The sequence below is a fragment of the Haliotis rubra genome, unplaced genomic scaffold (genome assembly GCF_003918875.1).
Source record: "Haliotis rubra isolate DU_JTF1 unplaced genomic scaffold, ASM391887v1 Scf276, whole genome shotgun sequence".
Taxonomy (NCBI): domain Eukaryota; kingdom Metazoa; phylum Mollusca; class Gastropoda; order Lepetellida; family Haliotidae; genus Haliotis; species Haliotis rubra.
In genome coordinates this window covers 73,171-88,036 of record NW_025766847.1, presented here as the reverse complement: position 1 = coordinate 88,036, position 14,866 = coordinate 73,171, and the positions used below count along the sequence as shown (strand labels likewise).

Sequence of the window (14,866 nt, the reverse complement as noted above, 5' to 3'; positions counted from 1 at the left end):
GTATTCACGAGGCTGTGGATATAACACGATCTCGTCGAATAGACTCAGGGAAACAATGTGTTATCGTGTTATCATGCATAATACACATTCTTTGGCACGGGTTCTCTGCCCTCAACAAAAGTCGACGCAACTTTAAGTCCCACCACTGCAACACAAATATTACAAGCAAGCATGCACACCAGCACGCGTGCAAGAATGCACGCATGCAATTAGTGCTGTCTTGTATAAAAAAGGCTTTTCATCATGTATTTCCCCGTGAGATAAACTATAAGAAATGGCCATAACTGCTTCGGGACTTTTCCCACAAAACACTCATTGTTGTATAACTATCGTCACAGAACTAGGTTGGTTTTGAAGCAGACCCCGAGGACCAACTGCCACATTTGCCGTACGTCACCAAGTGAAGATCTAGGAGTGTGGGCACCCGAGAAGTCTACAGTAACCTAGCAACGCTGCTAAATAACCCGTGTCAACTCGTGTAACCACTTGGTATAAATCATTCAACAACAAACTTGCGGATGAAAGATTTATTTTAAGTAACCAGACGAAAAATCTATATCAATTTATCTCCGATAATGAAGAACTATGAAATGGGGTAAGCATTGGGTGCATCGTAAAAATTGCAGTCTCAGACTCCAAATCTTAAATTTAGGAAATCAATAAAGCTGAGCAGCATCCATGTCTGGTAAACATTGATATCATCTATCTGATCAGGGCATTGGCAAGTGACGCTACACAGGCAATGTGTCAACAGAGATACTTCTATGGCTATTTACACCCGAATGCAATAATTCAAGCACCCGATGATAGCCACTTGTCATTCCTCGAAGGCTTATTTGGATGACGTTCATTTCTTATGGAGACGCATGTAAATTATTCCAAGGTTCTTTGAAAGACACTGTAAGTTCGCTCAAGGTATTGGTTCATCGTCTGTAATGTTCATGTTCAAAGTTTCGAGACAATCCTGGAATAAACATGTCATTCCTTGTCACTTCTGCGAACACCTGGTGTCATCACTGATTTCCAGTAATTTCATATAGCTTTCCGCTCACTGTTACCCTTTACGCTCACTGTTACCCTTTCCGCTCACTGTTACCCTTTACGCTCACTGTTACCCTTTACGCTCACTGTTACCCTTTCCGCTCACTGTTACCCTTTACGCTCACTGTTACCCTTTACGCTCACTGTTACCCTTTACGCTCACTGTTACCCTTTCCGCTCACTGTTACCCTTTCCGCTCACTGTTACCCTTTACGCTCACTGTTACCCTTTACGCTCACTGGAACCCTTTACGCTCACTGGAACCCTTTACGCTCACTGTTACCCTTTACGCTCACTGTTACCCTTTACGCTCACTGGAACCCTTTACGCCCACCGGAACCCGTTTCAGCAGATAATAGAGACGAGGTTTAATATTTGAAAGAAATAAAAAAGCGTATCCATATTGCAACCAAACAAATCTTGGTGAAAGGAGGTATTTCAATAAATGTCTTTAGCGTCCACTACATAGTATATCCACATTTGATTCGCAATTTCAAGCTTCCAGTTTACCTAAGTATCGTATTACTGTCACGTCATAAATACTTGAAGACCCATTTCTGATATTTATGTTACAGGACTCGTAGGGAACATAAGAAATTGCCATAGATGTTAATTTGGAACATAATGCTACTGGCTCAGCAATCTGAATGGAAGCCCAAGGCCTGTAATACTGGCTAGCAAAATACAGAACTAAAACTGTCATCATACCTATTGCTGAAATAAATAACACCTGAATGAAAATTGCCACGACTGCCACGTGTCCTGATTATATTGAACCTGTAAGGATTGTTTCCAATTTCCTTACGCTAAAAGTCGATCAGAATGTCAACAGAAGATCTAAAGTAGGTCGATCAAGCAAACAAATCATTTGACGCCTTTCACTGAGTTGTTCTGTATGCTGTACTTAAGTCCTATATTCAGCTTGTTTACATAGTCTGCATTCAGTACGCTGGAAACAAAGTTATAAAATCTAGTTCAAATATCTCCTAATCCATATATTTGTCCATTACGTGAACAGTTAGTGAACGTAAAATATCCCCTCCGACGTAATTTCGTTTCTGATCGAGTCGGTGTCTTTCATGGGAAAGTGGGGCGGTGAGGTAGCCTAGTGGTTAAAGCGTTCGCTCATCACGCCGAAGACCCGGGTTCGATTCCCCACATGGCTACAATGTGAGAAGCCCATTTCTGGTGTCCCCCGCCGTGATATTGCTGGAATATTGCTAAAAGCAGCCTAAAACCCAACCCACTCACTCACTCGATTATGCATTGATCAATCTGAAAATATTGATGTTTGTTTATACAAACTCAGTAACAAATTGACATTTTCTATTAGCCATTAGACAGAAAACGCCAACTCCGAGCCGGTTATACAGGCCACTACCACATGCTTTATCAAAGGTGGTTTGACAGAAGTAATTATAACATCTGACATATTAGTGTCTCTGCTATTTAATGGCAAAATGACATATTGGTTAGCAACGACATCATTGGACAAATGTTAGATATTATGTTACGATCTGAACAAATCAGACTATTTTTTATGTTATCAGGGTTATGCTAAGCCTCTTATTATCACACGGTCATACCCAGAAACACCCCCACACAGTTAGGTAATAACGAGCTGATTAACACGTAATATAATCATGCAATAGATCAAAGATTTAGGAACTACACACTAATGTAATCTGGCAGTTATTGCCGATGCCACATATGTGCCCACTGCATTGCCCTGATCCTACGTGTCTCGGTATAATGCATCCCCGATTTATTCCGTAAAGCCTATACATAGTCATGGCAGCATATTCAGATCTGGTACCACGTCAGGGAATGTGATTAATGAGACCTGTAGTGTCTGATCATTACTGCAGTAATAGATAAGACGACATGAACAGTTGTGTGGTTAACGTTAACATTGGAACCACTGAATGCAGTAGACAATGAATGCTGATATTAATGATCCGTGCTCTGAAAATCGCACCAGTTTTTTTCTTGTGCATATTTCCTTGGGGTGTATTCGGAGTTATATAATTGCAAAAACAATAATGGGAAATGACAACAGGAAATCTTCTTGAGTGGTTTTCTTACACAATGGATACTTCTTACTTTAATGCCTGCTTTGATAAGAAAATTCTTCTTATAAAACACCAATTCCACTAATTGTGTAGGAGATTCGCGATGACTGTCTGCCGGTCAGTACCGAGCGGGAACCAGCTCGGCTCCTGCAACTTGATGGGATTATGCTCCCACTTACTTCAAGGTCGAGCGAGTGCAAGAGATAGAAATGTTCACACGAAATAAAAAAAATTCCTCAGAACTATTTTGATCAAAGCAGAGCTAAAAGGTTAATTGCTCTTGTCTCTAAATATAGTGTTTGTTACTGTTTGAAGTTTTCATTTTAGCTGAACTGGGCAAGTTAAATTGACTGACAGGACAATAATTTATAAAGCGTACATCAATGATTCTACAGATTTATGTAGTTTTAACAATGTGTTAACTAGCCATAATTTATATGGCTAGTTTACACATCGTCGAGCTCAATGCTTTCCTGCCAAAGATATGTACACCATCTGGAAGTAAGCGAGTAATGTCCAGTGTGATTTAAACATCCTATCGCCATCTCAAAAACTGTGACTTTTCCAAATTATATTGATTGAACGTATTTTGAGGTCTTCAAAGGTAGGAAATAATAACTTGACAATTAAATCGATTGGTTACCTTTGGTTGAAAATCTAGCCGAGGTGCTATATTTAAACTGACAGTTCTGGAAGGTACTACAAGATACTACAACTGCATCGACGTTTCAGGCATAGCCTAACCCAAAATAGTAAGGAAAGCTACACTATGTATAAGGAAAGCGTTTTTGGCTAAATCATCTTACAAGACATCTCATGTTACACCCTGAACCCTGAGCCTATTTTGGAAGCTTGACCCTTATTGCAGCGAGGTGGATACTATCAAAACTGTCTGCATTATTATAATCCTGTTTTATAGCATACTGCCTTTGAATCTGTCTGCCTCTCTTTAGTGAACAGCCATTGTATATCATTTAGTTTTGTCACACAGTTGGTAATTACATCACATTTCACACGTGCACCGATATCATTTACGAGCTGATTTCCAGTAATAGAACGACAAAACCCTTTCTACATGGGTAAGAAATATCTGCAAAAAGCAAAGTTGATTGTTCAATTCTGACTATCATTATATGAGAATGTGTTTGTTTGACACCGCTTTCTGCAGTTTAACAGCTGTTACATATAGTTTCAATGTGGGAATTTCAGTACTGATATCCGAGTAGAAGAGCCTACCAAGACAAACAAACACTTGCCACATGGTATCCTGATGTGTTCCTCATGCCTGAATTGTCCTTAATTAGGCAATGATTGCACCAAAGCATCGAGTTCGTTTGTACGTATTCGTTTATGGAATATCTGAAAATCAGCCAACAATGAAGGAAATATTATTCACCATGAAACATTTAAAGTTCAAGTTCAACTATTGAACACCTGTAGCTAGGTGACGTTTATAGTGAGGAGCATTTTGCTGGCATTTGCCAGTTAACGCCATAATAGTGTCAAATGCCGGTTTCAGTCTGGGTTTAATTGGCATTTGTGCTGGATTTACGCCGTAGTTAGCAATATTGCAGCAACATTAAGGCGGGATACACAAGAAATAAGCTTCACATATTGTACCCATGTGGGGAATCGAATCCGCGCCTTCGACGTGAAGAGGACCGCTTCAACCACTCTTTGCATTTGTTAGACATCCTGTTCACACCTACTAGGAGATACTGAAATGTTCTATTCGATGGACATATTGGGGTGACATAATATTCAGTCTTTGATTACGAATCCGTCACTGCCTGGTTTTTCATTATTCCAAAAAATGAACCTGCAGCTAACTTATGGAAACACTCAGTACACGTGGCATTCCACGCACACCCGACTAACAATGTTACTACTTGACATGCGTCTTGAGCCCCAAGCACCTCACTGATGATAAAGAGCAGATGACTAATCGACAGTTGTGATTTGATCTTTGTGAATGGTTGCCATTGACCTTAAATGCATCAATCATCGAGACCAGGTTAACGAAATATAGGTCTCTGGTTTCAGAATTTTTATGTCAAAGCGATATGGCATTTCGTATGAAAATACTGATTATTACAACTTTGAAAAGAGGTTGTTGTTAAATCTTATGCAAACAATAGTCGATAATCATGTAGCGAATTATTTTTTGGAGCCAATTTCATCTATTTTACAGGAACATCTTATTGTTTTAAGGATACCTTTTCATATCTATACGCCCATCATCTGGTGATATTGGTATACACTTGACCCGGTGGCGTCTAAACAAGCGTCTGTTGGTGATATTGGTATACACTTGACCCGGTGGCGTCTAAACAAGCGTCTACTGGTGATATTGATACACACGTGACCCGGTGGCGTCTAAACAAGCGTCTACTGGTGATATTGATACAAACGTGACCCGGTGGCGTCTAAACAAACGTCTACTGGTGATATTGATATACACGTGACCCGTCGGCGTCTAAACAAGCGTCTACTGGTGATATTGATACACACGTGACCCGGTGGCGTCTAAACAAACGTCTACTGGTGATATTGATACACACGTGACCCGGTGGCGTCTAAACAAGCGTCTACTGGTGATATTGATACACACGTGACCCGGTGGCGTCTAAACAAGCGTCTACTGGTGATAGTGATACACACGTGATAGTGATACACACGTGATATTGATATTGATATACACGTGACCCGGTGGCGTCTAAACAAGCCTCTATTGGTGATAGTGATACACACGTGATAGTGATACACACGTGACATTGATACACACGTGATCCGGTGGCGTCTAAACAAGCGTCTATTGGTGATATTGATACACACTTGATCTTGATTTTGATATATCTATCATACGGTATACTTGTAATATACATTATAGGATATGCTGGCAATATAATTTACACAGTATACTGGTGATGCCCATTATACCAGATAGTGGTAAGTATAAATTGGTAGTGCCATTCTGTAACTTGATTGACATAGTGGTAATATCCGTTACATGGTATACTGGTAATATCCATTATACTATACACAGGTAATATCCGTTACATGGTATACTGGTAATATCCATTATACTATACACAGGTAATATCCGTTACATGGTATACTGGAAATATCCATTATACTATACACAGGTAATATCCGTTACATGGTATACTGGTAATATCCATTATACTATACACAGGTAATATCCGTTACATGGTATACTGGTAATATCAATTATACTATATACAGGTAATATCCGTTACATGGTATACTGTTAATATCCATTATACTATACACAGGTAAGATCCGTTACATGGTATACTGGTAATATCCATTATACTATACACTGGTAATATCCGTTACATGGTATACTGGTAATATCCATTATACTATACACAGGTAAGATCCGTTACATGGTATACTGTTAATATCCATTATACTATACACAGGTAAGATCCGTTACATGGTATACTGGTAATATCCATTATACTATACACAGGTAAGATCCGTTACATGGTATACTGGTAATATCCATTATACTATACACAGGTAATATCCGTTACATGGTATACTGTTAATATCCATTATACTATACACAGGTAAGATCCGTTACATGGTATACTGGTAATATCCATTATACTATACACAGGTAATATCCGTTACATGGTATACTGGTAATATCCATTATACTATACACAGGTAATATCCGTTACATGGTATACTGGTAATATCCATTATACTATACACAGGTAATATCCGTTACATGGTATACTGGTAATATCCATTATACTATACACAGGTAATATCCGTTACATGGTATACTGGTAATATCCATTATGCTATACACAGGTAATATCCGTTACATGGTATACTGGTAATATCCATTATACTATACACGGGTAATATCCGTTACATGGTATACTGGTAATATCCATTATACTATATACAGGTAATATCCATCATAAGTATACTGATAATATCCAAAACATGACATACGAGAAGTTTTCATGATTCGATACACATGTGCTATCTATCCATAGACCATACTGGTTAATCATATTACACGGTGTTGTTGCTATGTAATAGCATACACGATACTGACACGATATATATTGTATAACATTCAAGTATACACCATTATAGTGGTGATATGTATTGTACAATATACATGTTATACACTATACTGTTGATTTCTATCGTACATTGTGCTGGTGGCTAGTAATGGTATACCAGCGATATTAATATACACATAATGTACACCATGTTGGGGAAACTATGCCGTTTTACTGACTGACTGAGTTTGGTTTTACGCCGCTTTTAGCAATATTCCAGCAACATCACGGCGGGGGACACCAGAAATGGGCTTCACACATTGTGCCCATGTGGGGATTCGAACCCGGGTCTTCGGCGTGACGAGCCAACGCTTTAACCATTAGGCTACCCCACCGCCCCTATGCCGTTTTAAATGGACTGTTTCCTGTTTAACATTATCCGTCGCCACTGGAAGCACCTATGGCAAGTTGGCGACCCAGTGTGGACATGAGACACAGCTGTAACTCTGAACAAGAGAGGCCTATAACCTTATCTATTTCCGACTACGGTATAAAGACAGAAGCCATCTGCATCATTACTGCTACGTAATTGTACGGTCCGGGAGGACAAGTCACTAGGTACACGCTGAGCGTTCTGGACAGTCACTTTCCTATTGCTGTTTTCGAGAATGATGATTTGTCTGAAGTTGTCGTCGGTAACTAACTGGCTTTCAATATGTGAGAAGCCAAATCCTTAATTCGTACACATCAAGTTTGCAATTTAGATAAAAACAATAAAATTCCGAAACGTATACTTTCCAATGACTTTATCTTCACGAAATGACCGTGTTTCAGCTTAGCTTTGAGGTGACTACGAGAAACCCTAGATATTCTAGAAAGGGTTGGAAACGGCCGTCTCCTTGGAGATATTGCTTCACATTACGTCATCACAGACAGATGACATCACTAAAGCCACTGAAGCTTGTTAATTGTACGTTTTATGCTCAAGACAGATTTTCTACTGTTAGCAAACTTAGAAAAATGAAAAAATGATCTTGGATGATACCTAGACATAGAATCTGGCCGCGATGCTCTTGTATCAACACTCGTCGACAACGCTTACAATACCGCGAAACGTCTCACAGTATTGATTTTGTATCAACTCGTGTTGATTTATTTGATTTTAAAAAAACCCCGCTCGAGTGAAGTTCTCTTTTCACATTACTGGCCATAGACCATACATTTTACTGGCGTCGTGCCGTGTTGGTTACTTCCAGCTAAGAACACAATTCTAAGAAACGTAATTTAGGAATGTATAATTGTGACAAATATGTATAAACAACCTTTCATTATTTTCTTTCTAATTTACTCCGAACGAAGAAACAAAGAAAAACTAATTTCCGACGACATTAAATGATTCCTGCCATGCTACTGATGCCGTTTAATGGGTCGTGTTCGTGGAAAGGCAATCCTTTTCATGCAAAATAATGACCAATATGCGTTACAATTAGTCAGTCAGATGACCGTATTGTACTGATACACAAAGCTCTCCAGCTCTAAAACCTCATATAGAGCCAGAAGCTGACCATTAACATAGACCAAAGCTTTTCCCAACGACGCCTTTACTCAGCTATGCTTTAACCATATCATCAATCGCAAAAAAGACACCTTGATTGCATTATTGCTGTATCATTACCATAGTCAGTTCATTGTTATAGCATCAAGCCCGTCACTGCCTTCTAATTGCCTTTACTTGACTTCAGTTAACTCCTTTAGGTTTAACCGTATATCTGTGTTAACTAAAACCTGGGTAAACAAAGCAGTGTTTATATACGAGCTCAATCATTAATATTTACTCTGCAATCACCTGATGAAGGGGATGAAGTAGCATTCACCTGTTGAAGGGGAACAAGTTGCCCTGAAATGTCTTTATAAAAATGTTGTTCAACATAAAGTGTTAAAATCAATCAACAACTGAATGGCGTGATTGCCGCTTTCTGATAACCTTTGTTGTGAAACAACGTCGCAGAAAACTCACAGTTCATTATATGTTCTCTCTATCATTTCTTGAGGCCTTCAAAACTATTTCCAAAGCACGTCGACTTTTACGTGAAATAATAATAGAAGTACAGAATGATCTTGCTATAGGCCAGTACGTCATTGTCTTCTGTTTGTTGCCCAGCCACGCTGGAATTCCTGGTGACGCAATGGCTGATGCTGCAGCTATAGCAGCACTCAAAACATCTGTGACTTTTAATTCACTTCGCGACCATAAAGCTATCAACCTATTAATCCAAGAGCCCGGGGGTGATTTTTGTACCGAGAGAGGCCAAAAGGTTTGAACATGTATTCTGATGTAAAATTGCCTCACGAATCCAAAAATTTCAGTCTTGCAAATCAAAGCTGTGGCTTTAGCCCACTAAGGGGCGTTGAAGCGATGACTCAGCATTTTTTTCACCCAAACTGGTTGCAATGTAAAGAAGAAAGATAAATGTGTAATTTCACAAAATAAACTGTTTAACAGTGTGGTATGTAGAGTAATGACATATTGTTTTTCTTCGTAGATCTACAATTTTTTGTCATTTTACCACCTGAAGTTCAGTGTAATGAAACTAAAGTATAATATAATACAGTATTTAAGGCTTTTAATTATGTAAAAATGTGTAAGGAATTCAAATATATCAACAAAATGCATATGTCACTCAGGGTTAGTGTTGTATCTAAGATAAAGAGAGTAAGGGTAATTCTATAAAATCACTCAAGGGGAGATAACTCTGTAAAATATGGTTTTCAGAAAGAGATATAACTTGCTTTTTAGTCTATATACATGTAGTTGGACATATATTTAAAGAGTAATTAATCACCAACATTTCTTCACGTTACAAAACAGGTCATCAGGCCAGTAAAACATGCATGCATGCACGCACACACGTGCGCACACACACACATGTAATAGTTTTAAAATTATTAAGCTAATTCTGACAACTCACATTGAGATTTTGGTATTTCTGTCAAAATGCAAGGGCTACCTCATCACGGATCATACTCATCGTCAGTAGCAGAGTAACTGTCATCTTCTCCAGCCTCACCCTCATCTGATTCTTCAGGGTCTGGAAATGTGCTACTCATTTGTTTTGTGACACATGTAGGTACCTGTGGTCCTTCATACCAAACAAGTTGAAAAGTTCCATCCTCCAACTTCCATCCATTTCCTTCTGGTTTGAACTTCAATGGATCACAGAGATGAGGTGAGGTGAGGTGAAATTGGGTTTATCGTCAATAGAGACCACGTCACAAATCAGCTGAAGTTAAGCACCGCTGGATGGATGGGTGACCGTGTCTGGCAGCTTGACTCGTGACAGAATCTAGGACTTCAGTCCTGCCGAACAATGAAGAACACGTGACACGTGGTCTCGCCCTAGGCAAGTGAGTTTCTTAATGAATTGTCTCTGTTCACCCAGCAGTAAATGGGTTCCCGGTGGGATAAGATATTTGACTGTTAACCTTCTAGAGCCTAACATGCAGCTTGGGTTATCCGGGGTTATAATGTGTTAGCTACTTTAGAATGTACAAGTGCGAGGAAACAGGCTCTTTATAAACAGTCATTATATATTATATGGGTGCCATGTACCCATGTGGGAATTCATCCCAGATCTTCGGCGTGATGAGGCAACGCTTAAACCACACGGCTACCATCTGCCCGGTGTTCTACTCACACACGTACTCTAAATAACAACGCCTCGTTAACGTTTATCAATTTAATCAATATAACGTTATGACAGTTATTGCAATGAAAAGCTGCAATTCTGTTGACGCTGGTTCATTCACTCCCACTGCCTGATGTAATACAGAAGATATTTATATTTGCTGGTAACACGTGTCTATGTTCACTGATATAAATAAGAGAGAGAGAGTATGTATGTATATATATGTATATATCTATGTATGTAACACTAAACTATTACCATCCGTAGCAACCAGCACATCACACGATGCGCCCCGACCTGCCATGCTCCAGTGTGGGTGGGTATAGTAGTGATCATCAGATGTTGCCACCGCGACTTACTAAACGGTGTCAGAACACGTGTACAATGAATCATATCTGTATTCATGTCGCATTAAAGAAAGAATAGTCCAATAAAACGGATGTGACAAGTTCAAGAATTTCAAGAATCGTCGTGCACACGTAAGATACAGTGATGCATAAAGCCGGGATTTGAACAATTACTCGCGACCTCCTGGATGACGTTGTACTATGCGGTCTTAGGGTTAAGGCGATCGTAACTCCCACACCTTAACATAGACTTACGACTGTCGTAGGGCCAAGGTTATTTTGCACAACGGCACCCTGTACGTCAAGGAAGTTGGTATGTCATGTACCGCTAATGGGGCGTCTGTGAAGGTGACATAGGGCATAATACACGATACTTTCGGTCCTATGTTTCACAATACACATATTAATCATCGCAAGTTTATGAAGGACCCAGTGGGATATTTTAACGTTACCATGTTTACACAAATGATGACATCTTAATGACGTAAAGTTGAGGAAGCCGTACAAGTATGCCGAAGCGTGATGTCAATGGATGGCGCTAATGAATAATCTGCACGCTTTCAACAAATACACTAGACGCCAAAAGAAACATTACCTTCCCACCTTTATGAATCACTGAAAAACTATCAAAGATATGTTAGAAGGTTTTAGTTTACAAGAAAGCTTAACAACACAGCTTTATGCAAATCACGGAAAACATTCTCAAATGCATTCATATTTAGGTGAAAGGCATCTTTTTCACAAGAGTTAACTTGTCCTATTTTCGTCCATGCCGAAATAAACCAATAACGGTCATTTGGCTGTCCAAAAGAAAGGTTGAAATAAAATTCTGCTTTGGGAAAATGATAAACCATTTAAAGTCACCATTTTTCAACTATTAAAACAAGAAACAACTGTTGTAGAGTGTGTAAAATTGTAAAGTAATCATTCCTATGATTGAAAACATTTTCAGCTGATTGGCATTAGTGAAAACAAGTAAAATGTATCTTTGATATTGTGAAAAAATGTTTAGGAACATCTAAAATTATCCTTGTTAACATTTTTGCTTGCAAAGTAACCATTTTCCATTTTTTGTTTAAACATATCAATATCAATCGCCAGAACGTAGCAATATTCAAGCAGTATTTGCATCCATTTCACATATAGAATCATTCTATAGGGTATAAGAGAGCCTAGAAACATGATATTATACACAAGTACGAGATATATGGCACGATTAACAGCTGAAGAGGGTAAAGTTTCTTTTGGCGTTTAGTGTATGTTTATACTGCACGTTACACTATCTGGCTTCAAGATACAGCGTCACTCAAACATGATTGCCTGTTGGTTCCGGATAAGATCAAAAGATTTAACTAATTGTAATCTTACCAATCAGTTATCGATTTTTGACAAATCGTCAATAAACATAACAATCAGTAGTAATAATAGCAGTAGAATAATAATTCTGAAATCACAGGCGCCAAAGTTATTCCCCAAAACGTTATGTTTACATGAACCTTACTTTTTTTCACATATTAGCACAATCAATTATAGGCATTAGGTGTCCGGCAACACTGGCCCAAAAGGCCGCGAACAGCTTCAAGAAGAAACAATACATAGTACATATACTGTGTAGTGCCTCGCGATCCGGGGGAGTGGACGTGATCTCCTTCAATACACATGGATATTCAACATGATAAAACAAATTCACGATCATTTGATAAGTGTCCATAATCGTTAGATACATCGGTTGAATGTGTTCAAAACACCACCCGCATCTACCAAATCATCATCTACTGAAGTAAATTGCCTATTAGTTGAAAAAGTTGGGATCCAGAGGTCAGGTTCGCTGACTTGGTTGGTGCATGTCATCGTATCTCAACTGATTAGATCGATCACTGGACTTTCTGGTCCAGACATGTTTAATTATAGACATACTGATGGAATACGCGTGTATGGGGCCTGAAAACAACAACCAACAACCTATGATATTGTGACAGATATTATATTTGGAATTACACTTTCTCGTCAAGTACAGATTCTACTAAGGTCTTATGAGAGAATTTTGAACACCCTAAATCAATCAAACCAGGTATTCAGTTTAATGTTGCTCCGATCTTGAAAGATTGTGTCATTCAAGACACTTTGAGCCAAGAGATGGTTTACGAAGCATCAGAATTATCAGAACAATGCTGTCCTGGTTTTGAAAGAATCTTGGTATGTGTTCACAGAGCCTGGTTGTGTCGGTGAAGTATAGACATCATATGGAAAGGTGTCACACACCTGCACAATATACATGCACATTTGTATCAAGATGTAAACCCAGTCAGCAACACCCTGAAAAGTATATTACATTATTAGATAGTGACAACATATTTTGTCTGTGCTTTTACGCGCGCGCGCGTGTGTGTGCGTACGCGTGTGTTTGACGGATAACGTTGTGAGACTTACCTAAGGAATAGGCAGATGACGGTGCCGTTGCCGATGGTGCCGAAGATGCCCATGATGGCGACACATACTCCAATGACAACATACAGCCAGGTTGGTTTATCATCCACACTCAACATCAACCTCGTGGAGTTGTCCACGCTGTCGGTGACGTTCACAGAGACATTGTGGCACAGAAGGTCAGAGAAGTTTGCGCACTCCATGCTATGTGCAAAGACCACATCCCTCGGCTCCTCTACAACCATAAATGTTTTACCTCACCTACAATTTCACTGTTCGCCATGTGTAAATGAAATCCTTAATACCCTATTTACGTGTATTGCAACAATATAACTATAAGTCACATGAGCCAAGTATCCGAGCATGAAGCGAGCGCCGTCCCCGCCGCTCCATGGTTGTTACTCTACTGTGGGAGTTGATGCGGCACCAGCTGATTAAGCGACAGCAGCTCGCTCAATACCAGCAGCCTTCTCACTCGCTCCCGCTAGCCGACTGACTTGTTCAAAGTTACCTCCCCTACGTCGGGCCATTGATTCTGGAGGTATTTGTGAATCAGGTGAGAGCATTTTCATTTCATTTCATAGTGTTAATTACGTGTTTGCAAGTCACTACATAATCTATCTGTGCGTTATGAAATACACAGTGCGTCATTCTGCGTTACGAAACTCTACCGCTGAGCATATTAATGGCAATATTAGTTCGGATTTTGTATTATCATAACTACTTTGCAAAAAGCACTTTGGGAGGATCATTTGCAAAAGTTTCCAAATACAAATGGACAAGAGGATTAACTGAAGTAACATCCGGAAGATTACTGTTGGTCAAATGCATTAATTGAAATCACATCTGTACGATTACTGTTGGTCAAAAACATTAATTAAAGAGAAACCAGCAATGATTTCTGATGAAATGGGGTTTAACGTCGCACTTAAGAATATTTCTCTCATATGACGACGTGCATGCGTGTGTATGTGTGGCTGCTTGTACTAGCCCAGACTTACGCTGGTTTTATAGTGCTAGCTGACTGAGATACCATGCCGCAGTAAAGCATGAATACCCCACTCAGACACATTATACTGACTCCGAGCCGACCAGTCCTTGTTGTACCCATTAATGCCGAGCGCCAGCCAGGGACTAACAAGTACCATATTTTAACGGGGTTTGTTGTGTATGAGGCGGCCGGGGATCGAACCCGCGATCTTCCCGGGCGGACGCTCTAACCACTACACCACGGAGGCGGTACA

The 14,866-nt window shown here is 39.5% G+C and overlaps 1 protein-coding gene across 1 annotated transcript in view; it reads right to left on the bottom strand.

Moving 5' to 3' along the window:
- LOC124280897 (rhodopsin-like) overlaps positions 1-14,025 on the bottom strand; it is a 35,272-nt gene extending 21,247 nt beyond the window's left edge. Inside the window, exon 1 of the mRNA XM_046716877.1 lies at positions 13,626-14,025. Within this exon, the coding sequence (XP_046572833.1) occupies positions 13,626-13,867 (242 nt within the window). The 5' untranslated portion in view covers positions 13,868-14,025. The remainder of the gene's footprint in view (positions 1-13,625) is intronic.
- Between the last annotated feature and the right edge of the window lie 841 nt (positions 14,026-14,866).